We start from the raw sequence: 22508 nt of genomic DNA, 5'->3' as shown, positions 1-22508 counted from the left end.
CACTTGGTGTTTCTTTCTCTCCTTTTCTTAAACTTCCATCCCTGTGTTCACCACTTAGATTCTTGTCTGTTATCACTGTATGTTACTCATGCTTTTCTCACTACCTTTACCTTATCTTCCTCCTTTGTTGTTGGCTGATTTTTGCCCTAAGGTAAGGTTTGTTGAGGGCATGAAGGGGGTATTGACTGGGAGTCTTTGGTGACTGAGGGTGAGACCTTGAACCAAGGGTGAGTCCTTGGCTTCATAACTAAGAACTGCTTAAAAGTATGGCGTTTAGCTCCACCTTGCCAACAGTAGGGCTTGCTTCATGTTCAGCATGGCCCTGGAGGTTAGAGCCTTTCTTGCCAACATATGGATTCACTCACTCAGCAGGTGCACCTCCTTACCACATGTGGGTACCTGGGGCCTGACAGAGCCTGGCCTGAGATGAGTAGCTGCAGCTAGCAGGTCCTAAGTTGTGGACTAAATTCAGTTTTGATTTAAGAGAGCTCAAGCCCGCCCAGAACTGACTAGCTGAGGATAGCAGTTAACTCCTGATCCTCCCACCTGTGTGTCTCAAATGTTGGATTAAAGTTGGGAATCACTGTGTCCAGTTCCCACGCTTAGGAACCTCAGAAAACCACAGCTCTAGTCATCCTTTTCTCTCTGCAGATCTAAATGTGCCTGCCATCAGCTAACTATCCAGGCCACAGCCTGTACCCCAGGGGGTCAAATCAACCCTAACTCTGGCTACCAGTACAAAAGACTAGAAGAGTGTCTGCCCACAGGGTAAGTACTCAGTTTGGGAAAGTCCTCAGAGGAGTATGTTTCTTATTTCTCTGTTTGTAAGAACCTTTGTAAACCTAATTTGCCTTTGGGAGGCTGAAGAAGGAAGATGGTTTCAGACCCATCTGAGCTATAATACCAAAATTCTGTCTCAAAAAATACCTGAGAGTGATTAGAGAGTTTTTAGTAATTTTCTTATGCAGAAACCTTAGATGGATGTAATAGCATATATTTGAAATCCCAGCACTCAGGAGGCAAATGTTGAAGGGTTGCTTGATTTCTAGGTCAGCTTGAACTATGCAGCAAGACCTTGTGTAGAAACAAACAGAAATGAGACTGGTGACGCTCAGCAGTTAAGAGCACTTGTTCTTGCAGAGGACTTGGGTTTGATTCTAGCACCTGCATGGTGGCTCACAGCCACCTGTCACTCCAGTTCCAGGGGATCTGGTACACACATGTGCACAGACATGTGTATAAGCAAAGCACTCTTACACCTAAGATTAATTTCATAGTCGTGTGAATGTTCTGATTATGACTTACTGTAGCAAGTGAAATGTATTCAGAGACAGTAAGAAGAATGAATCACAGGGCTTTGTTAACCTAAAATGAGAAGTTAGACTCAGGCCCAGTGGTAGTGGTGCAGGCTTACCAGGACCACACAGTGAATGAAACTGTCTTAAAAAAAAAAAAGAAGGAGGAAGAAGAAGAGGAGGAGGAGGAGGAGGAGGAAGAAGACGACGACAACAACCACCACCACCACCACACAAAAAACCCAAAAACAAACAGAGTTAGAATCAAAATGATAAATAGGAAGTAGTTAGGTTTTTAAGTAGCCTTTTAATTTTTGGGGGGAGGGGGTATTATATGTCTTAGTTCAGAACAAACAGAATTTCAAAGATCTCAAAGATCAATTGGGTAATTTTAAGAGACTATATGAGAAGTGATGGGAGCTAAACCTTATACTAGAATGGAAATGGCAGTAGAAATTAAGGAAGATGGGGCTGGGTGTGTAGCCCAACAGAGGGCATGGTTAATATGCACCAAGAATGAAGTCATAAATGAGAGCTATTGGGTGCATTAAAAAGTACAGCTATATAGAGAACTTTTCTTTGTTGGTTGGTTTTTCAAGATAACATTTTTCTGTATAGCTCTGGCTTCCTGAAACTCACTCTGTAGACCTGAATGGCCTCAATCTCAGAGATCCACCTGCTATGCCTCCTGAGTGCTGGGATTAAAGGCATGTGCCATAATGTACAATTACATATAAAACTTGATAGATGGAGTAGAGAGTGGGATGAAAGAAGTAGAATGGGGGACAGTTCCCAGATGTTTGGCTTGCAGAAACAGCTGGTTACTGATGCTGCGTTTAAGTTGGAAAACCAAACAGTGTGCAGCTAAGTGTTGTTTCACCTCGTTTTCAGCCATGTTAAATTAAGCAGTCCAAATACAAATGTGAAGAAGATGGTAAAACTTCTGGAGCAGGATGCACATGGTGGTGCATATCACTTAAATCAGTATTCCCAGAGTAAGAGGCAGACCTCTGTGAGTTTGAGACTAGCCTGTTTAATTTATGTTTAAGAACATTAAAAACAAATAGATATAAAGATTTCTGGAGCAAAATTAAGGGCTACATAAAAAGACCTGGGTGTCCTAAGTAGAAAAACAATACATTTGAATGAGTGCTCAAGGCTAGTCCCTGAGTGCCACATTTAGAGTTTGCATCACTATCTGAGACTCAGAAGGACAGGTCGGAAAGAAGAAATATAGTGAGAGTGGAAAATAGTTCAGCAAACTGTACATGGAACTAATAAGCCCAGTCCTTGAGTGTATAAGACCCGTTCCAGGGGTTCCTTCCAGGGTACCTGTACTCAGCTGTGTTTGTGTTGAGTACACACACACACACACACTTTAATAAAAAGAAAAAAAAAATTGAGTGTAGTGGGTGAAAATCTATAATCCCAGAATTCAGGAAGCATAGACTGAAGGATTTTTGGAAGTTGGAAATCAGCCTGGTCTACCTAGTGAGTTTCAGGCCAAACAGAGCTACATAATGAATCGGTTTCTCTCAAAGAGAAACAAACGTGACTAGGGTCTGGAGAGGTAGCTTCGTGGTTAAGAGCATTGCCTGCTTCCAGAGGACTGAGGTTAAATTCCCAGCAACCACATAGCAACATAACTGTAAATTGAGTTCCAGGAGATGCAGTACCCTCAAAAGACATACATGCAGGCCAAACACCAATGCACATAAATAAATGATTTTCTAAAAAGAGAGAGGGAAACATGATGAGAAAATCTCTGGATGCAGGACAAAGTCATAAAAGGTACTACAGATGAAGTTGACTGTAAAAAATATTCGAAATTACTTTGTTTTTTCTTACGATTCTAGAAATTTGATACTAATGGATACTTTATTCAGGATTTTAAGGTAAAAGTATTTACAACCTAGAATTCTGATAGGCTAAGGATATTTTTTAAACATTTAGTATCTCAAAGTTTTCATTATTCTTCTGTTCAGAAAGTCTCTAAAAATGTTTACGACAATGAGAGGAAAGTTAATCAGGAAAGCATGTGATCCAGAAAACAGTAGACCCAACCAAAAGGAGGATGAAGGAAATGTCGCCAATGATGGTGAGGTGAGGGGCTCACAGGGTCACATGGCACTTGATGTGGAGACCCAGCAGTGCTGAAGTAGGGCAGATAACTGCTGGGGTGGCTTCCTGGGAAGATGAGTTCATGGAGATTTAGACTGTTGGGAAATTATGTAATTTGTGTGGAACATACAGAAAACAAAGCAGAGAACAGTTGACTGATAGTATACACCTGTCATCCCAATAGCAGGCGGCTGAAACTCACTGTTTAAATGGAATAATGCTGAGTGTTAGTTATATGAATGGTTTTTTTGTCTCTCTCTCTTTTTTTAACATGTTTTTTTTTTTTGTTTTGTTTTTGTTGGCTTATTTGTTTCTTGTTTTGATTTTGGTGTTTTGAGGTAGAGTTTTTCTGTATAGCCTTGGCACTCGAACTCAAAGATTTGCCTTCCTAGTGCTGGGAGTAAAGGCCTGCATTTCCACTGCCTGTCTCTTTTTTACATATTTGAAAAATATTCCCAAGCCAGGTGTGATAGCACACGCTTATACTATAATCCTAATTCTTTGGAGGATAGAGCAAAACAATGGCAAATTCAAGGCCAGTCCAAGCTACAACACGCAACCCTGTCTCAAAAAACAACAAAAGTCAGGGATGGTGGTTCATGCCTGTTAATCCAACACTCAAGAATATTATCAGGATCAAGAATACAAAGCCACCTTTTGACTATGCAGCTGATCCAAGGACAGGGCAGCCTGTGCTACATGAAAATGAGACCCCGTCCATAACTAAAAAAATTAAAAAAAAAAAAAAAAAAAAAAAGAGAGAGAGAGAAAGAAGAAAATTGTTGAAAGGCTTAGAGTATAGCTTAATGCAATGCTTGCCTAGCGTTCACGTGGCAATAGGTTTGATCCACAGTACTCAGTGTGTGGTACGTACCTGTAAGGCCTGAAATCACACCTTTCTAGAGGAGGAAGTGGGAAGAATTAGAAATTCAGGGTCATCCTTAGCTACATAGTAAGTTTGAGGCCAGCCTGGCCTATATAAGACCCCATCTCAAAACAAAACAAAAAACAAAATGAAATGTAGAAATTTTTAAATCAAAATACAAATTGGAATGCTGCTCATGGCCTTTAATCCTAGCACTCAGGAGGCAGAGGCAGGCAGATTTCTGTGAGTTCCAGGACAGCCTGGTTTATAGGAAATGTTTGGTTATTGGGTAGTTTTGCTTTTGTTGTCTCTTGTTTCAAGTTAGGGATAGAACCCAAAATCTTGTATTGCTGCAGTGTTTTGAATGAGAATATTCACCACAGGTTCCCATCTTTGCATGTTTGGTGGAACTGTCTGGTAGGGATTAGATGTGGCCTTGGAGGAGGTGTGTCTCTAGGGGTGTGAGCTTTGCGGTGTTAACAGCCCATGCCATTCCAGCTAGTGTTTTCTCTGTGCCTGTTGTAAGCTCTCAGCTACTGCTTCAGTGTCATGCCCCACAACATGATGGTGGTGGATTCACCTGTAAAATATAAACCTCCCCCCCCCCAACTCATGCTTTCTTTTATAGGTTGAGGTGTCTCTTCATAGCAATAGGAAGATTACCACTTAACTACATATCCAGTCCTATAAGAAACAGACTTTTCCTTCTGTCTTTTTAAAAAAAAAAAAAAAAACAGAAAAAGACTTCACTTCTTTTTTGAGACAGGTTCTCTGTCTATAGCCCAGGCCATCTACCTAGCTTGGCCTCCCAAGTGCTAAGATTACAATCCTGCACCACCATATCTAGCACAAATATTTCTGAATAAGTACAAATATATGTCACTCATATATTTAAAACTGTCAGTTACCCAGTACACATAGATTTCATTCTAAGCCTTGCCTTCAAAAACACTGTACTCTCTAGCTAGCCTTCTTCTCTCCCTCTGAAGTTGTTTGAAGTATGTTTATATCTATCACTTCCTAGATCCATTTCACTCTGGTTTTTTTAGCCTATCTCTGGGGTTTTCGTGCAGGCGATATGTTCTTGGCACCTTCCACTTGCTTTTGCTTGGCTAGTTTTAACCTTGATCTCTCAGTTTCAGTCTCCTATCTTCAACCTGTCCCTGGCTACTTGAAAAGTAGGCCTTTTCCCCCTGGGAATTTGTTTTGTTTGTTGGACGTGGTCTCCATTGCTAGGCTAGCTTCCATCTGACTGTATAGCCAGTGATGACTTTGAATTCCTGATCCTTCTGCATTTGCCTCAAGTGCTGGAATTATAGGCGTTTACCACACACATAGTATATACTGTTTTTATTCTCTTGTTTCTCTTTTACAGCACCACATTTGCACCTTTTATAAGAATGTCTTAACAACTTTCTTGATTCAATTGAGTTGGGTTTTTTGGTTGGTTGGTTGGTTTGGTTTGGTTTGGTTTTTTTCCACATTACAATGTAAGCTTTCTGGGCCCTGTCTGTCTTTGTACATATTTTATCACCCTAGTACTACCTAGTGCAGTGTTACAGGGTAGCCACTGAAAGACATTTTGAGGAATGAATAAATGAATGATACTTAGTATAGTTACTCTGATGGCTTCCTTTGCTGGTAACAAATATATTTACATGAATAGCCCCTAATTCCCAGTAGGCTTTCCCTAGGCATGACCTAGAACTCACTGTGTAGGTAGTGCTGGGATTAAAGGCGTGTACCACTATACCCAATAGGCTTTTAAGGATGCACACAGTAAAGCAGTTCCCTGGAGAGGCGCTGATATGTGATGCTCTGTTTCTAAAAACTGCTTGAACTTTACTCCTGTTAATGCATTTTTGTCTGCATGTATCACAGTAATCTCACTCGTGGATATTTTGTTTTATTTTTTTTTTTTTAACTTATTTTTGTGGTGCTGGCAGTCAAGTTCAGGTCTTTTTGTGTCTGACAGGGGCACTCCCATTGAGCCTCAACAGTCCTTTGTAAAGTTGGGGTGAAAATAAACCTTTATTTTTTATCTTATTGTTGAATTGTTTTAGATTTACTTTTACTTTGTATGTATGTCTTGCATACACGCATGTATGTGCACTGTGTATATGCCTTTTGGATCCCCTGGAATTTGGTTTACAGATGGTTCTAAGCCATCATATGAATACTGTGAACTGAACCCAGGTTCTCTGCAAGAGCAACAAGTGATCCTAACTGCTGAACCATCTCTCCAGCCCCTTGTATTTTGAGACAGGCTCTCAGATAGCCCTGGTTGGCCTTGAACTCTCAGTGTTGCCAAGGATGACCTTGAGTTTCTGAAACTGCATTCCTGCATCCACCTTCCAAATCCTGGGCTTACAGGAATATACCACCATCACCAGTGTATGCTGTGCTAGGGATCTAATTCAGGGACTCTTGCATATTAAGCATGCACATTACCTAACTAAGCTATATCCCCTGTCCTCTTGGATATGTATAGTCTGGGGGTGGTGCATGTGCAGGTCAGAGGTCAATATCTTGAGTCTTTACTCTTTACCTCCCTTCCCTCTTAGGGTTTCTCTGTGTAGCCTTGGCTGTTTAGAGTGTTAGCCTTGAACTCAGAGATCAACCTGCCTCTGCCTCTGGAATGCTGGCATTAAAATGTACACCAACAACAACTGGCAATTATTTGTACTCTTTATCAGGAGCTTTTTGTTTTATATTAGATTTTTGCGGTTTTGAGACCCTGGTTTTGAGACAGGGTCTCTCTCTATAGCCCTCACTGTGCTAGAACTCAAGTGTGTTGACCAGGCTGGCATTGAACTCAGATTTACCTGCATCTGCATCTCATGATATTTTCTCTTTTCTTCAGATGTTGAATTGGTAATATGAGGTCAAAATTACTATGACTCTTTTCTTTGTGTATTCCCAATATTTGACACAACTCTTGTTAAATAAGTATTTATTGAAAACTCAGCATATTGGCACATGCCTTTAATCCCAACATTTGGAATGTAGAAACAAGTGGCTCTCTGGGTTCTAGGCAAGCCCGGTCTATGTAGTGAGTTCCAGGATAGCCAGGGCTATGTTGAGAGACCCTGTCTCAAAAAAAGTAAACCAAAAGAAAAGTGCTTTCTGAAAGAATATCAGCTTTATGCTAACAAAAAAGAATTGTATCAATATTATCATAATTTTCTTATCTATTTCCTAATCATATATGTAATCTGGCTTCTGTTTTTCTTCTGTATCTATTTCTAGATGTCAGTTTTTTTATTACATTTATGGGGTGGTGACAGGTGTGTAGACATCAGAGGAGTTGGTTCTCTCCTTCAGTCTTCTGGCCTCCGGGGGTTGAACTTAGGTTATCAGTCTTGGTGAAAAGTGCTTTTACCCACTAAACTGGCTCACCAGCTTCCCTACTTGTATCAACTAAAACAATCTATAAACTTAAATCTGCAGTCTGAATCACCGCATTGTTTGCTAATCCTTTCTCCAGGGGTTAGGCACTCTGTCACTCATTATGCTCGGTATTGCTATGAACACCTTTGTGAAGCACTTTCCCTTCTGAATTATGTTCCTGGTCTTTATTTTCACATGCGTCCAAGAGGATAGATGGATCATTCCATAAATCTACTTTCAGGTCACTGCCTCTTTCATGATCTTTGCTCATGACATGTGTTACAGATTTAAGTATTCCAGTGACTCTGTCATTTATTGTATTCTAACCTCCCAGGGTTTATGAGTGTAACAAACGCTGCAAGTGTGACCCAAACATGTGCACAAATCGGTTGGTGCAGCATGGACTACAGGTTCGACTACAGCTATTTAAGACACAGAACAAGGGCTGGGGTATCCGCTGCTTGGATGACATTGCCAAAGGCTCTTTTGTCTGCATTTATGCAGGTTAGTGATAAAAGAGAAGGGTTTTTACCCTGTGGGGTTTGGGACATGTGCTGGTGGACTTGGTAGCATGTCTATAATCCAAGCACTCAGAAGGGAAAGGCAGAAAATGAGAGTAGGAGATAACCTGGGCTACATACCTAGACTCTACCTCAAAAAAAACAGTGTTTGAGGAGTGGAAATGTAGCTCAGGAGAACAATGTATGCTTAGTTTTCAGGAGATGCTGGAATTAGCCCCTAACATTTAAAAAAAAGGATGGATGGATGGAGTGTTCTGACAGTTGAACTGGGAATAAGAGGAGATGGGAATCTCTTCTATAAGGACATGAGGAGTGATACACCTCTATAGGTAGACCAGAGACGGGCAAAGGTGCCTCATAAACAGTGGAAGGGCAATCAGATTTTGGCTATTGATGTTTCTTTCAGTGAGAGACCTCATTTAGATTCGATTCTATCAGTTCTCCCGGAGATATGCTAGCATAGCTAGGAAGTGCCAAGGAGGTAAAGAAAAAAACAAAAAATACCAGTAAGGGCAAGTTGACAAGCTGCAGCGACTGTACCTTAATGTCAGAGACAAAGGTGGCATCCAAAGTAGCACATAATATAAGATTTTACCCTGCTAGTCGGTGTAGTACTGATGATGACCTTCAGTTCTCTTCATTCTCAGGCAAAATCCTGACAGATGACTTTGCAGACAAAGAAGGTCTGGAGATGGGTGATGAGTACTTTGCAAATCTGGACCACATTGAAAGTGTGGAGAATTTCAAGGAAGGATATGAGAGTGATGTTCCCAGTTCCTCTGACAGCAGTGGGGTAGATATGAAGGACCAGGAAGATGGCAATAGCGGTTCAGAGGACCCTGAAGAATCCAATGATGACAGCTCTGATGACAACTTCTGTAAGGATGAGGATTTCAGCACCAGTTCAGTGTGGCGTAGCTATGCTACCCGGAGGCAGACTCGGGGTCAGAAGGAGAATGAATTGTCTGAGATGACGTCCAAGGACTCCCGCCCCACAGACCTCGGGCCACCACATGTTCCTATCCCTCCCTCAGTGTCTGTAGGAGGCTGCAATCCACCTTCCTCTGAAGAGACACCCAAGAACAAGGTGGCCTCATGGTTGAGCTGCAATAGTGTCAGTGAAGGTGGATTTGCTGACTCTGACAGCCGTTCCTCCTTCAAGACTAGTGAAGGTGGAGATGGCCGTGTTGGGGGAGGCCGGGGAGAGGCTGAAAGGGCCTCTTTCTCAGGATTGAGCTTCAAGGATGAAGGAGACAATAAGCAGCCTAAAAAAGAGGTAAGAAATTTCCCCTCCAGAAATTAATTACTTTAATTCACAGCCCTGGAGGTATAAAGCTGTATCTGGTGATGGCCATGCTAGCTGGCAGACTCCAGGGCAGTGTGAGGTGTTACGGGCAAGAACCAGGAAATAATGTGTCCATGTTAAAAGCAATGCCTTTTAGCATTGGTACAAATGAAGATTGAGACAGGGGCTCACCCCTTTCAAGACTTCATCTCAAATGCAAAGAAATAAAGAATTGATTCCAAGTATATAGGGCTTATTGCTTTTATTTTTTATTGCTATTTTTAGTTAGAATCACAGTACACTCCAGGGTGGCCTAAAATTTGCTATTACAAATTGTATCTTTGATGTGGAAATATTCCTCACTACAGGTAGTAAAACTGTTGGGTCCATGAAGCACTGCTCACAGTGCTGCTCTCCGAGCCCTATTATTGGGAAAGGTTAAAGGCCCTTGCCAGGGGACGATACTGCTGACTATTATTGCTATCAAGTTACGACGTGATTTTCCCACATCACCTCCTTCAGTGTGCCTCTTGCTGGCTTATGGTAATGTTGTCTTTGGAGATCTCCTGTTACCTTGGCCCATGAAAGCGTTAACCTTTCCCTTGTTCCTTTCCAGGACCCTGAGGACCGAAACAAGACGTCAGTGTAAGTGCTTGCTTTTTCATCCTTCTAAGTCTGCCTCCTCCTCAAGCTTACAAAAGAAGCCTAAGAAACAGCCAGTAGCAACCTGACCCTCTCAATCTCTGACCTTCCCATAGTGTTACTGAAGGCTCTCAGAATCATGGACACAATCCTCCCATGAAATCTGAAGGGCTTCACCGACCAGCTAGTAAAATTTCTATGCTCCAGAGCCAGCAAGTTGTGACCTCTACTCAGTCAAACCCTGATGTGAGTGGCATTCTTATGCTTATCCTGCCTTCTGTTTCATTCAGTCCAAGTAAAGGAGCACACAGCAGTCCCACCTCAAGAGTGACTGTTAAGTCTCTTTGGCTTTGACTTTGTGCTTTGTTCTCCAATATATAATCATCATCTTACTATTGCCATAGCTGCTTTTGCCAAATCATGAGTAAAAGCATTTACTTGAAGCACCCTTTCCATTCATTAGCTTCTCTTCTTTCTTCACACCTTTCTGTCTCCCCAGGATATCCTGACACTGTCCAGCAGCACAGAAAGTGAAGGGGAAAGTGGAACCAGCCGAAAGCCCACTGCTGGTCAGACTTCAGCCACAGCCGTTGACAGTGATGACATCCAGACCATCTCTTCTGGCTCTGATGGTGATGACTTTGAGGACAAGAAGAACTTGTCAGGTAGTCTGAAAATGTTTAGATATAGTAGGAAGGAACAGGAAAACTAGGAAAAACACTTTTAAAAGAAGGAAATAATTCAGATCCTAAAAGCTAGACAGACTTCCCAACTCAGCTAAACAAACGCCTTCATATCCTTCCTTTCTTCCCAGTACCCTTCCTTTTTTCAGCTCCTTAGTTCAACATAAGTATTCATGCTTTTAATAAAGCGTGACAAAAAAGCTCAGCCTAGGAGGCTGGAGAGATGGCTCAGCAGTTAAGAGCACTGACTGCGCTTCCAGAGGTCCTGAGTTCAATTCCCAGCAACCACATGGGTAGCTCACAACCATCTGTAATGGGATCTCATGACCTCTTCTGGTGTGTCTGAAGACAGCTACAGCATACTCATATATAAAATAAATAAAATCTTTTTTTTTTTTTCTTTCTTTCTTTCTTTTTTGGTTTTTCGAGACAGGGTTTCTCTGTGTAGCCCTGGCTGTCCTGGAACTCACTCTGTAGCCCAGGTTGGCCTCGAACTCAGAAATCCGCCTGCCTCTGCCTCCCAAGTGCTGGGATTAAAGGCGTGCGCCACCACCGCCCAGCAAATAAAATCTTTAATTTAAAAAAAAAAAAAACAGCCTGGTGTCTCAAACCTGTAGTCCAGCATCTGAGACTCTGAAACAGAAAGCTTGTGGGGTTTGAGACCACCTGAGTTACATGAAACCTCATCTGAAACCATGTGACTTATGGTCTTCACCGCCACCAAGACAATTTCTATGTAGCCCTGGTTGTTCTAGAATTCCTTATATAGATCAGGTTAGCTTTGAACTCAAGAAATCTGCCTACTTCTGCCTACCAAGTGCTGGGATTAAAAACCTGCTGCACCAGCCACACCTGGCTAGTGATTTAGGGTCTTACCCTGAATTTAGCTAGCTTATTGCTATCCCTGAACTGCAATCATTGGAATAAAAATGAGGAGCATGGTGGTAACATGATTCCTGCACTTGGGAGAAAGGGGGCACAGGAGGATCCCAAGTTTGAGACCAGCCTGACTTAAAGTGAAGGTGGTAGAATGCCTAGTTAGGAGGAGTTGGGATGATCCCTGACCACCTTCCCCCACCCCTTTTTTTTTTCCTTTCCAGGACCAACAAAGCGCCAGGTGGCAGTAAAATCAACCCGAGGCTTTGCTCTTAAATCAACCCATGGTATTGCCATTAAATCAACCAACATGGCTTCTGTGGACAAGGGGGAGAGCGCACCAGTTCGTAAGAACACACGCCAGTTCTATGATGGTGAAGAGTCTTGCTACATCATTGATGCCAAACTTGAAGGCAACCTAGGCCGCTACCTCAATGTGAGACTCTGAACCACCTCTAGGTGTAGGGTTATGCCACTGCTCTCAAATTCCTAACTTTTTAAAGATAGTGTATAAGCCTACCTTTGCTTATAAGTTGATCTCAAAGTGTGAAGTAGCTTTCTTTCAAAACATCACTGCCGTAGTATATAATGGAGTAGAGAGCAGATAGAGATCTTTTTTTTTAATTCTCACAAAGCCAGATGCTTCCCTTATTGAATGACTGTCATCTTTAAACTTACAGCACAGTTGCAGCCCCAACCTGTTTGTCCAGAATGTTTTTGTGGATACCCATGATCTTCGCTTCCCTTGGGTGGCCTTCTTTGCCAGCAAGTAAGGGGGATAATGAGGAAGGGGCAAGTTCTGTGGAAATTGGGGTGAAGGGAATACCTTCCTTTGTGATCAGGCTTTACCCTTACCCTCTAAACTCATCCTTTTTCCTATTTCAGGAGAATCCGGGCTGGAACAGAGCTCACCTGGGACTACAACTACGAAGTGGGCAGCGTGGAGGGCAAGGAGCTGCTGTGCTGCTGTGGGGCCATTGAATGCAGAGGGCGGCTTCTTTAGAGGAAAACTCTTCCTCACTTTGAGAACCCTTGAACCGTCCTTTCCCCAGGAACTGGGTCTTCCTGACTGTTGAACTCTGACCCCAAGTCTCTGATTGAGCTTCTCCTCAGCTCCTAGTATAGAAATGGGGGTTCTAGATCAGGACTTTCCCAGCGTGGTGCTAGCAGGCACTAGGGTGGGTAGACATGACCACTCTAGCATCAGCCTGAGGTCCTTCTCATCCTTTATGTGGTCATGATTCACATGGGCTGTGAGTCTGCCATCCCTGGTTTGTACAAGATGATAAAATAGATTGTAGTTTGTCTTTTCTCCTCAGTCCTGTCTTGATCTTCCAGGGTCATTTACCAGTGGGCAACTGTCATTACATTTGCCCTGTGTAATTTTTAACAAAAAAATGTTGCATAACCACGAGGGAAGCCCAAGAAAATTAACCCCTTTCTCAAGTCTTAATAGTCTGACACAGTCATGTTTTATTTAACCTTTAATATACTTTAATTAAAAAAAAATTAACAGTACATTTTGGTCTGAAATGGTCCCTCACCTAAATGCCAAGTCCTAGCTGTAGTTCTGACTTTACAACTGAAACCCCAAATGTTCAATAAATAACAGAACTAGTTGCCCTTCTACTCCACACCAGCTTGTCTTAGCAGAAGGGAGGGGAAAGGGAGGCCAGAGAAGGAAGGCAGTGAGATCCTAGGAACCATGGTCCCTGTGGTAGAGTGAGAGGCATGTATACCCTTCTTCGTTTAATTGACTTGTATTTAAGGAAGGGAAAAAGTTAAAAGTAGCTCAGCTTTCATTTTTGGCCTGAGCTAGGAAGCTTAGAAAGCTTAGAAAGGTGGAACCTTGGTCCAGCTTTGGCAGAATGAGGCCCAGAAAAGGGACAGTAAGGCACAACCCTGGCGTGAAGTCAAGGAGTCTTAGGAATGAGGAATGTGAATTATGATTCCAACCCTCAGAGCTGAAGAGGGATTAGCAAGAGAAAGGGTAGCTTGGAAGGTAGAAAGGGAAATAAGACCATCCTGTCTCTCAACAGGATGTAGCCAAGCCTCCTTTCTACCTGGAGAGGTCAACGTGGACCACCCTCCTATCCTTTCTCCCCAGACCTCCAGTGCCCCTAAAGGGAGGCTTGGCTAGTTTCTTGGCCTCATGTATTGATGTGGGAGGCAGCTAGGACAATGGTTCAGTCATTCTTAGGATGATTGTTATTGAGGATGGGGTGGCCATTAGCTAGGAGCCGGCTCTTTGCTCCTGCCCCAGCTGCAGCCTCCTCCCCCTCTGAACTCTCCGTTTCTTCTCTGTCGCTGCGTTCATCTTCTATCATCTGTGAAAAAGGACAAAGAGGGTTATGAATCCTTCAGTATCCAAGGGCCGGCTGCCTCTAAGTTTCCTGTTAACCCCCAAACCTTCATACTTTTTTAAGAGAGTTGCCAGCCTGACAAGGAATTTGGAGAGCTACAAAGGGCCTTCCTCACCTTTCCAGTTATGAACTTGTGGGCCATGCGCAGAATTAAGTATGCCCAGAAGATATGGAGCATCTGTAACACTGCCATCATGGCATTGAAGAAGTAATAGCCAAAGAAGGCAGGGTAGAGCTCCAGTGGGTAGATCATTGTGCAGCGTAGGATCCTGAGGATTTAAGGGCAAATTTTAAACATGGCCGTGGGTGAAAGCTTGAGGTGATGAAAAGGGCAGGAGCCTGAGCACCTACTCACCAGAAGGGCATGATAACCAGCCGAGTGATGATGAAAACGATGGCGAACACAATGAAGAGGTTGTTGCAGGTGTTTTTCCATCCCGCGTAGTTAAACATCTTGGCCGACTGTGGAAACAGTCCCATCTGTTACCTGGGCTCTTGACTCCCATAGACATTAGTATGTGCATGTGGCTAGCAGCACTGTCGATACCCTCTCAATCCCCTAGAAGATGAGGGACAAGGGGACCTGGACTGGGGCCTCTACTGTGCGGAAGCCTAACCTCCAGCAGGTAGTCAGAAGAGTCATGCAGAGCCATGATGAGGGTCCCTGCCCGCACGTAATTGGCAAACCAGGAGAAGCAGAGGAGAATGATGGTGGCCACATGGTGGATGATCTGTTCCTTGAAATCCTGCAGAAAAGAGAGGCTCCAAGGGACTCTTCCCTGTTCATTGTTCCTTCTTCCTCCCCCTCAACTTTTCTTCCCCACATCCCAGCAGCTCTGCCCAGATCCCCAAGAAGTCAAAGGGGAGTCTCTTCACCCACCTTCCGCTTGACATCAAAGGCAATGCTGAAGAGCAGGGACCAGTAGAAGGAAAGTTCAATCATGTAGTACCAATACTGAGAAGGGATGATGCTCTGGGAGAGGAAAGAGGGGTAAGGACTCCCAGAACCATTAGACCTAAGGGACACACCTCCAAACTCATCACTTCTAGCCCCTCAAGATAGTCTTCATTCATGATCGTCCTCTGCCATGTACTCATGAAACCCTTAAGGGGGTAGTGTGTGCCATAGAACACTCCTACATAAGGGAGTGTTTCTCATACCTGTATGGGATATCCCTCCCAAACTTTTCTCAAGTCATAGAACCAGGGTTTCTGCAAAGAGAGAAATTAAAGGAAGGACTCATACACATCCTATGGCTTTACCCCATCTTAAAGGATGTGCTCCCACTTCCCAGTACTCACATCCACAGTGACAGCCATGCCAACAACAAAGGCAATTAGGTAATATGTGAATCTCCAGCTGCAAGAGGAAGCAAAGTGAGAGGATCAATAGTTTCTCACTGCCCCCAGACACCCTCTCAAGGTACCCTCACCTCTTCTGCATACCACAGCTCTCTCCTCCCAGCAAGAGAAAACATAACTGTGCCACCCCAGCTTCATGTGCCCCAACTTCCCCTACCTGGATTCTCGGAACTTCTTGAGAAGACTGGGCCTGTCCTGGTTGCGGCGGCGGCGGAACCAGCGTTCTACCTGGCGTCCAGAGAGCCCACTCTGCCGAGACAAAAGTTCTACCTCCACCTAGGCATAATGAGACCATTCTATTCAGCCCTCAGATCAGCAGTACCTCCATTCTACTTAACCTCTCCCCATAATAACCTGAGTCAGGCCAACCCTCTGCCAAGTCCTCACCTTCCAGACCAAGCATTCAAACCCTGACCCACCCAAACCCAGCAACTCCCAGAGTCATCTGCAGCTCATACCTGCTTGGGCTGCTTGCCGCTGGTCAGGTAGAAGTGCTCTAAGGTGGCATTGGGAGGCGCCCGCAGTCGGGTTTTCTCCTTAACATTCAGGAGGCCAGCCAGGGGTGTAGCCACATAACTGGGTAAGGGACAGGAAAGAGAGGTGTCTGGCTCCCTTGGAGCCCTCCTAACCCCAAAACGGGACAGAGAAAGTACTGCAAACTTAATTATGGCCAGGCTGTGGTGGCGCACACCTTTAATGCCAGCACTTGGGAGACAGAGGCAGGCGGATTTCTGAGTTCGAGGCCAGCCTGGTCTACAGAGTGAGTTCCAGGACAGCCCGGGCTATACAGAGAAACCCTGTTTTGTAAAACCAAAAAAAAAAAAAAAAAAAAAAAAAAAAAAAAAAAAAAAAAAAAAAAAGCTTAATTCTGGGCCTCAGTTTCCCAAGTTCCCTGGCAACCACCTTTCCTCTAGCCTCCTGGGCTGCCCACAGCTGACAAAGCTGCCTATGTTCACTACTGACCAGGCGAGGAGGCGGGTGCAGGATGAGAACAAATAACCATTGACGGAAAAGGTTGGGGGTGCAGAGCCCTCAGGAAGACAATAGTACCCTGGGGGAGGGGGAGCATGGGTAGGGACCTGGGTGGCCAGAACACCAATGTGCAGAACTAAGTATCAAGACACCAACATGAAGCCTGATAGGTTGGCTGACAATTCAGGGAAGGTTTGAGGGCATGCTCACAGCTCAAAGAAGTATCGAATGATGAGAAAGAGCAGGGCCAGGGGGAGTGTGATGTAGAGGTCTGAGGCTTTGGCATAGACACGTCCATCTTTGTCTTCTAGATCAGCCCAGGTTAAGTTCACAGGCAGCCATAGTCGTTCCCACCAGAAGTAGTCATACAAGGTCTGGAGCATCCTAAGTGAGGAAGGGAAAAGTTATAAGGCCAAGTGCAAGCACTCTGCAGGCAAGAGAAGGAAGGAATGCTCCTGGTCATCAAAAGGAATAATGGGACAATGACTCAAGTCTTGGACTCTGGCTCTGGCTCCATGGCCTTAGAATGAATTGGTTGGCTGAAGTGAGCTGGTTTCCTCATCTGTAAAAGGAAATCAGTGGCTTTCAAGTTCATCAAGTTACAGTTTGATGCAACCTTAGGTAATGTTAACAGAACTCAGGCCTGATTCCCTGCAATTAAAAAAAAAAAAAAAAAGCACTCCTTTCTTATCAATCTTATCTTTTGGATCTCAACCTGGAGGACAAGCAAAACCCAGTCTGAGAAGCTGTAGTCAACAATCAGCAAAGTTGAGCAGGGAGAGTGAGCAGAAGGTACACCCCTTTAAGCCTAGCACTCAGGAGGCAGAGGCAGAGGCAGGAGGATCCACACAGCAAGTTCCAGGACAATGAGGGCTACAAAGTAAGACCCTTTGTAAAATAGGTTATATCAGGGGTGGTGATGAGTCTGTAATTTCAGCACTTGAGCTGCTGAGGCAGAAGGATCATAAGTTTGAGGCCAAGCTGCATAAGCTGTGGAGGAGGAGGAGGAGGAGGAGGAGGAGGAGGAGGAGGAGGAGGAGGAGGAGGAGGAGGAGGAGGAGGAAGAAGAGGAGGAAGAAGAGGAGGAAGAAGAGGAGGAAGAAGGAGAGGAAGATAGCTCAGTTTTAAATGAATGAGACAAAGCATATCCCCAAAGCAGTGAGCATCAAACACCTGCACCCTTGACTGCACTTCACACCAAGTCAGTTAGTGTCTACATGGGAGGCAGACAAAATAAGCCTCTGTTCAGAAAGGAAGTGAAGGAGAATTTGAGCCAGCAAGATCTACCAAGGAAAAGCAAGTTCCAGAACAGGCAGGGCTACAGAAAAACCCTGTCTTGAAAAAAACAAACAAACAAAAAAACAAAACAAAACAAAACAAAAAAAAAAAAGGAAGGAGGGAGAGGAAAAGGAAGGAGTCAGGGTACAGGTACAGATACAGTCAGGACTGGGGACAGGGAATCCGAACAGCAAACCAACGCTGGTAAAACTGAGCTATTCCCTCCAACCCTTTCTTCTTTGAGATGGCACTTATGCACTCATGACCCGACGGCCTCAGCAGAGCTCAGTTACTGAGATTACAGACTCATCACCACTCCTGACATAACCTATCCCTTCAAAGGCTTTACCCAGTACATAAAAACCTGCCTGTTTTTTACCTGCAAGGGAACCAGCCAACTTCCTCAAGCCAGGAAAAAGCTGCTGCCTTCAACTTCCCTTCTTCCCTCCACAGAAAGAACAATGTGGCATTGGCCACGGGAACCTAGATGAGGCAGAGAATGGTCTTTGGCAGCTGGCTGGGGTTGAGAAGCCACCTTCAGGTATCCATGAAGGGTCAATCATCAGCACAAAGCCTGGAAACTCTAGCCAAGCAGGAGAGTCAGGGATGCCCTCTAGGCTCCCCAGTTCATCTCTTATGAATAGGGAGGAGAGGTGGCAGCATGCAGACTGACCTAGAGACTATGAGCTGTGACAGGAGAAAGGTGGTCTCCCAGGTGGAGAGGAACCGAGCGGCAGCCTGTGGACCAGTGGTGAGCAGAGGCACCAGGCACTGAATAAAGAGTTTGCTGAAGGAGGTGGAACCCTTAGCCCAGAGCTGAGCTAGGCTGGTCCTAGATCTGGTTGGCTCTTTCAACAGCCCCGCCTCCACCCTCTACAGAAGCACTTGCGAAATCCCTCTTGGCATGTCACAGGTCAATCAGTATTCCAGCTCAAGGACTTTACCCTCTGGTCCCCACTGCTGGTCACTGCTCTTTTGGATGAACTCAGAGGTCAGCTCAGACAATAAAGGATTTTCAGCTGCACACACATCCCCATTATACATTCAAGGCTCAACATGGAGAGCACTGTCCCTGCCTCTCCACCTCAACCTGAATATTTAATTTGTTAAAAAGAGTGGAAGCCTCTCCAAAGGGAAGAATTCAGTTTAACTACCTGAACAAGCACACTTTCTTCCTAGAGAAAAGGAGAAAACCAAACAGGGAAGGGAAGAAGGCAGAAGGCCAACTGAAGCAGTTTGGACACCCTACCCCTTCCTTCTTACCTTTTGAGTTAACTGGGTAGGGACCAATACCTGATCTTGTCACCTGGCTACTGTGTTTCTTAGTGCCTAACTTTTCCTCCAAGGAGACCTAAACTCAAGCATGCAGACAATCCTAGCCTTGGGCTATCTCCATGTCATCCCATAACTAGGATGTTTTTCTTGATAGAACTTTTTGAGGGTTAAAGATTCAGAGAGCTAGCTAAGGGCCCAGAGAGCGGGCGGAGCCTCTCTCCTGGGCTCCAGGGGCTTAGGAATGTCTAGTGCTTTTCTTATCCCTATAAGAAGGTAAGGAGCTACAGGGTGGGGGTTGGGTAGCCCAACTGGGTATCACAGAACAGCACACCTAGCTCAACCCCAGGCAGCCCCATGCTGTGTCACTGGGAAGTGAAAACTGCTGGGGGCCTGCACACTGGGCGTCAAGCTTGCAGTTTCTTCAAGCTTGCTTCCTTTGCTGTTTTGAACTTCCACAGCAGAGAAGCTGCACCAGATGCAGTGGAGTCAGGACTTTTAACTCAACAGGAAGGGAAGGGACTAGGGTTTCCAGCCTTACACAGATCCAGTCTGCTCCCTGCGTGCTGCACCCCTGGCGGCTACTTGGCACCAGCACACCAGACAAAGAGCATTCTATCAACAAGAAATCAGGACAAGACAGGGCGACATCCAGCCCCTAAGGGCTGAGTGCATCTTCATTACACCTGCAACTTGAATACACCTGCAACTTTTCCACTCACAAAAATTATACTGCCTGCACACATGAAGAGATACAGTGTAGTGTCCGTCTATCTGTCCTCCTCACGCACACCTGCACACTTTCTGCGACACAGGCTGAAGAGGAGCCAGTATGGCACGGATTTCACAAGCATTATGTTACTTGAAACTTAAGCAGGGTGCTTGCCTGGCTCCAACCTTTGCTCCAATTCTGATTGATCCTCCCCCCCAAAGACCCTTCCAACCTAAGTGAAGGGGGAGGGGGGGTAGGTGCCTGCAGACCCAGAAGGCTGGGAGGGTAGCCATGTAACCTATAAGAAAACCTCAAGCCAGGCAGTGGTGGCACGCGCCTTTGATCCCAGCACTTGGGAGGCAGAGGCAGGTGGATTTCTGAGTTCGAGGCCAGCCTGGTCTACAGAGTGAGTTCCAGGACAGCCAGGGCTATACAGCCCTGTCTCAAAAACCAAAAAACAAAAGAAAACCTCAGACCCAGTGGGACAGGGGATAGAGTGAAAGGGACCCTTCACAGGCTCTCAAGTCTGAGCAACCATGAAAAAGGCGTCATAGTCCTAAGTAGACTTTTGAAAACTTTCTTTTCGGTAATAGTAGTTGCTCATAAGCTTCTTTCTGGATGGAGAAAAGCAACAGAAGTCAAAAGGTGTGTCAACTGCTTCAGGCTACAGCACGAGTCTGCGAAGGGCAAGAGGGTGAGGCTGTGACAACTGTGGCCTCAGGCTTCACACGGCTTATAGCTTCAATGGGATGTTTCACAAACTTCCCTGCCCCAACCCCAAACACTGTACAAGAATATGCCCCCCAGGAACAGGGAGAGGCCTGTAGGATTAAATAGCAGTTGCAAGTGAGGTGGTCCTGAAAGGAATTGTACAGTGTCAGTCTGCCTGTGGCCAGCAACAGAGGGGGAAAGGCCCCTCTTCACGGAGAGAAGCCTAGCCAGAGGCCCCAGTGAGAATGAGGCAGTAATGGACGGAAGGACCAATTCTCTCCTCTCTCTCTCTCTCTCTCTCTCTCTCTCTCTCTCACACACACACACACACACACACACACACACCTACCTACCTACCTACCTACCTTAGAAATTAGGCAGTGTGTGGCCAGAAACAAGACCTAAGGAACGGAATCCGTACCCTTAAGAGTCCCAACACAAATGCAATCAACAACCGGTCACTAGGCTCTGGGATGGGAAGTGACTTCCTGCCCCAGCACTAACACAAACAGAAGCAATTTCTGGAGGCCTTCCCTAATTCAGTTCTCTAGGAAGACTCCCCCACTCCAGATCTCACAGTGCTTAGAACACCTGACAGCTGAGGCTGGCAACTCACATAACTGAGATCTGGTTTGGATGCCAGGAGTGTGTCTTAGGCGCAGGAACTCCCAAGCTCGGGCTAAAAAGGAATGTCACCCACCTGCAGGTAGCCAACTAGCTTGAGGGCCTCTGGGCCTGTAATTAGCAAGTTACCACCCAGAGCTGGCCACACACGCCCCATAACGGTATAGGAATGTGAGCCCTTTGGGGCCGGGACAGACACTCTAGTGTACTCCTTCCTGTTTCCCGTTAGGCACATGAACGATCTAACCTTCCTCCTGGAATGGGCACAAATCAGCAGCAACGGCAGAGGCGGCGGCCGAGTAGCAGCAACAGCAGCAGGGGCCGCCACCGCTCGTCCCCGGCCTCCACACTCAGGCCCTAGGACGCACGCGGGCCCCCCAGGGGCTTCTAGCAGCAAGGGTCGGCTTCTGCTCCACTCCCAACAAAGGGGCGTCTGTGCCATGGATCCTGAGCGAGCGCCCGGCTCCAGCCTCTACCTGTTGCCCCGCAGGCCTTCTCCGGGCGGAGGCCCCAGCCCGGCCTGGAGCGCCCGCTCCCGCAGTGCTCGGCCCGCCCTCCGGCAGGCCGGCCGCCATGAGCCGGGAGGCCCCGCTCCCTCCCAGTAGCGCCCTGAGCCCCCGCCACCGCCGCTTTCCCGCCACCCCCGCGGCCCCGCGCACAGACTCACTCGGCGGCCGGTGCAGAGATGACCGGTCCGGGCGCCGCTGCTCCGTGTCCCACTTCGAGCGCCCGGCCAGTGCGCACTGACTGGGCCGGGTCCTCTCCTCCCCCTTCCGCTGCCCGCGGCTCCCTCCCTCCTTCCTTCTTTGCCCGCCGAGCCCCGGCGAGCCCAGGCCGAGCCCAGTAGCGGAGCAGAGCTGGGCGTGGGCCGTGGCCGGGCGGGGCCCGGTCCCCGGAACCCTGCGCTGCGCCTGTAGAGCCTAGGAGCCCCGACGGGGCGGGTGGCGCGTGTTCTGCAGGGCGCCCAGGTCTCTGGGTGGCGCGGTTGCGGCTAAGCAGGACATTGGTCAGGGACCTCCTGGTGGCTCCCAGCAGGCTGCTTCTGCCCAACCCCACGACCCTGGTGCGGTGGGCCACCTCAGCCCGGCCTTCAGCTCCTGGTTCACCCCCGGGTTGGTTGTCACAATTCCCGAATCCGGCTACACTGGGTGGCAGAGAAAGAGTGCACCCGGAGAAAGCCTTGCACAGACCCCGATGCTTCCCATGTTGAGATCCACAATCGTCCGTGTCCCCCCTCCCCCCCGCCCCCATGCTGTTTGGAGCCTGAACCTTTTGTAAAACGTACTCCAGTCTACAGGATACACTATGGTTAGCTGTGAAATTTTTCATATTAGAACCAGTTTTCCCTTAAATAGTCCCAAAAGGTCCATGCCTCAAAAAGAGAGCAGCAGGTTGGAGAGATGGGTCAGTGGTTAAGAGCACGGACTGCTGCTCTAGAGGTCCTGAGTTCAATTCCCAGCAACCACATGGTCGCTCACAACCATCTGTAATGGGATCTGATGCCCTATTCTGGTGTGTCTGAAGAGAGCCACATAT

At 46.2% G+C, this 22508-nt stretch overlaps 2 protein-coding genes across 8 annotated transcripts in view; one reads left to right on the top strand and one right to left on the bottom strand.

The window, feature by feature from the left end:
• Setdb1 (SET domain bifurcated histone lysine methyltransferase 1) overlaps positions 1-13196 on the top strand; it is a 32144-nt gene extending 18948 nt beyond the window's left edge. For 2 of the 3 annotated variants that reach the window (XM_034499478.2, XM_076932915.1), the window contains 9 exons: positions 652-768; positions 8006-8175; positions 8840-9468; positions 10094-10122; positions 10236-10365; positions 10619-10784; positions 11903-12114; positions 12359-12447; positions 12564-13196. In XM_034499478.2, the coding sequence (XP_034355369.1) occupies positions 652-768; positions 8006-8175; positions 8840-9468; positions 10094-10122; positions 10236-10365; positions 10619-10784; positions 11903-12114; positions 12359-12447; positions 12564-12681 (1660 nt within the window). In that variant the 3' untranslated portion in view covers positions 12682-13196. Of the gene's footprint in view, positions 1-651; positions 769-3280; positions 4081-8005; positions 8176-8839; positions 9469-10093; positions 10123-10235; positions 10366-10618; positions 10785-11902; positions 12115-12358; positions 12448-12563 lie in introns of those variants that run through there. The other variant, XM_076932916.1, reaches the window with a different exon arrangement.
• Positions 13148-21796, bottom strand: Cers2 (ceramide synthase 2). 5 transcript variants are annotated; one of them, XM_034499480.2, is made up of 12 exons: positions 21640-21792; positions 18033-18136; positions 16586-16759; positions 15862-15979; positions 15561-15679; positions 15344-15401; positions 15203-15253; positions 14922-15014; positions 14659-14787; positions 14397-14503; positions 14157-14310; positions 13148-14005 (listed from the first exon to the last, which is right to left on the bottom strand). In XM_034499480.2, exons 3-12 carry the CDS (start codon positions 16756-16758, stop codon positions 13865-13867), a joined length of 1143 nt encoding a protein of 380 aa, XP_034355371.1. In that variant the 5' UTR covers position 16759; positions 18033-18136; positions 21640-21792; the 3' UTR covers positions 13148-13864. The 5 variants fall into 5 exon arrangements, with proteins under 5 accessions (XP_034355371.1, XP_076789032.1, XP_076789033.1 ...); XM_076932917.1 differs by lacking the exon at positions 21640-21792 and adding an exon at positions 21220-21436; XM_076932918.1 differs by lacking the exon at positions 21640-21792 and adding an exon at positions 18327-18475.
• Between the last annotated feature and the right edge of the window lie 712 nt (positions 21797-22508).

Source organism: Arvicanthis niloticus, chromosome 4 (genome assembly GCF_011762505.2).
Source record: "Arvicanthis niloticus isolate mArvNil1 chromosome 4, mArvNil1.pat.X, whole genome shotgun sequence".
NCBI lineage: Eukaryota > Metazoa > Chordata > Mammalia > Rodentia > Muridae > Arvicanthis > Arvicanthis niloticus.
Note: the sequence above shows the minus strand (reverse complement) of the source record. Positions and strands in the feature narration are given on the sequence as shown.

Coding starts and splice junctions, on each gene's coding strand:
- Cers2 (XM_076932917.1), bottom strand. CDS start 21,414: ATGGCACAGACGCCCCTTTGTTGGGAGTGGAGCAGAAGCCGACCCTTG. Junction 15,980..16,585: donor ATTCGATACTTCTTTGAGCT/GTGAGCATGCCC, acceptor TCCCTTACCCAG/TTATGTGGCTACACCCCTGG. Junction 14,311..14,396: donor CTGGTTATCATGCCCTTCTG/GTGAGTAGGTGC, acceptor TTAAATCCTCAG/GATCCTACGCTGCACAATGA.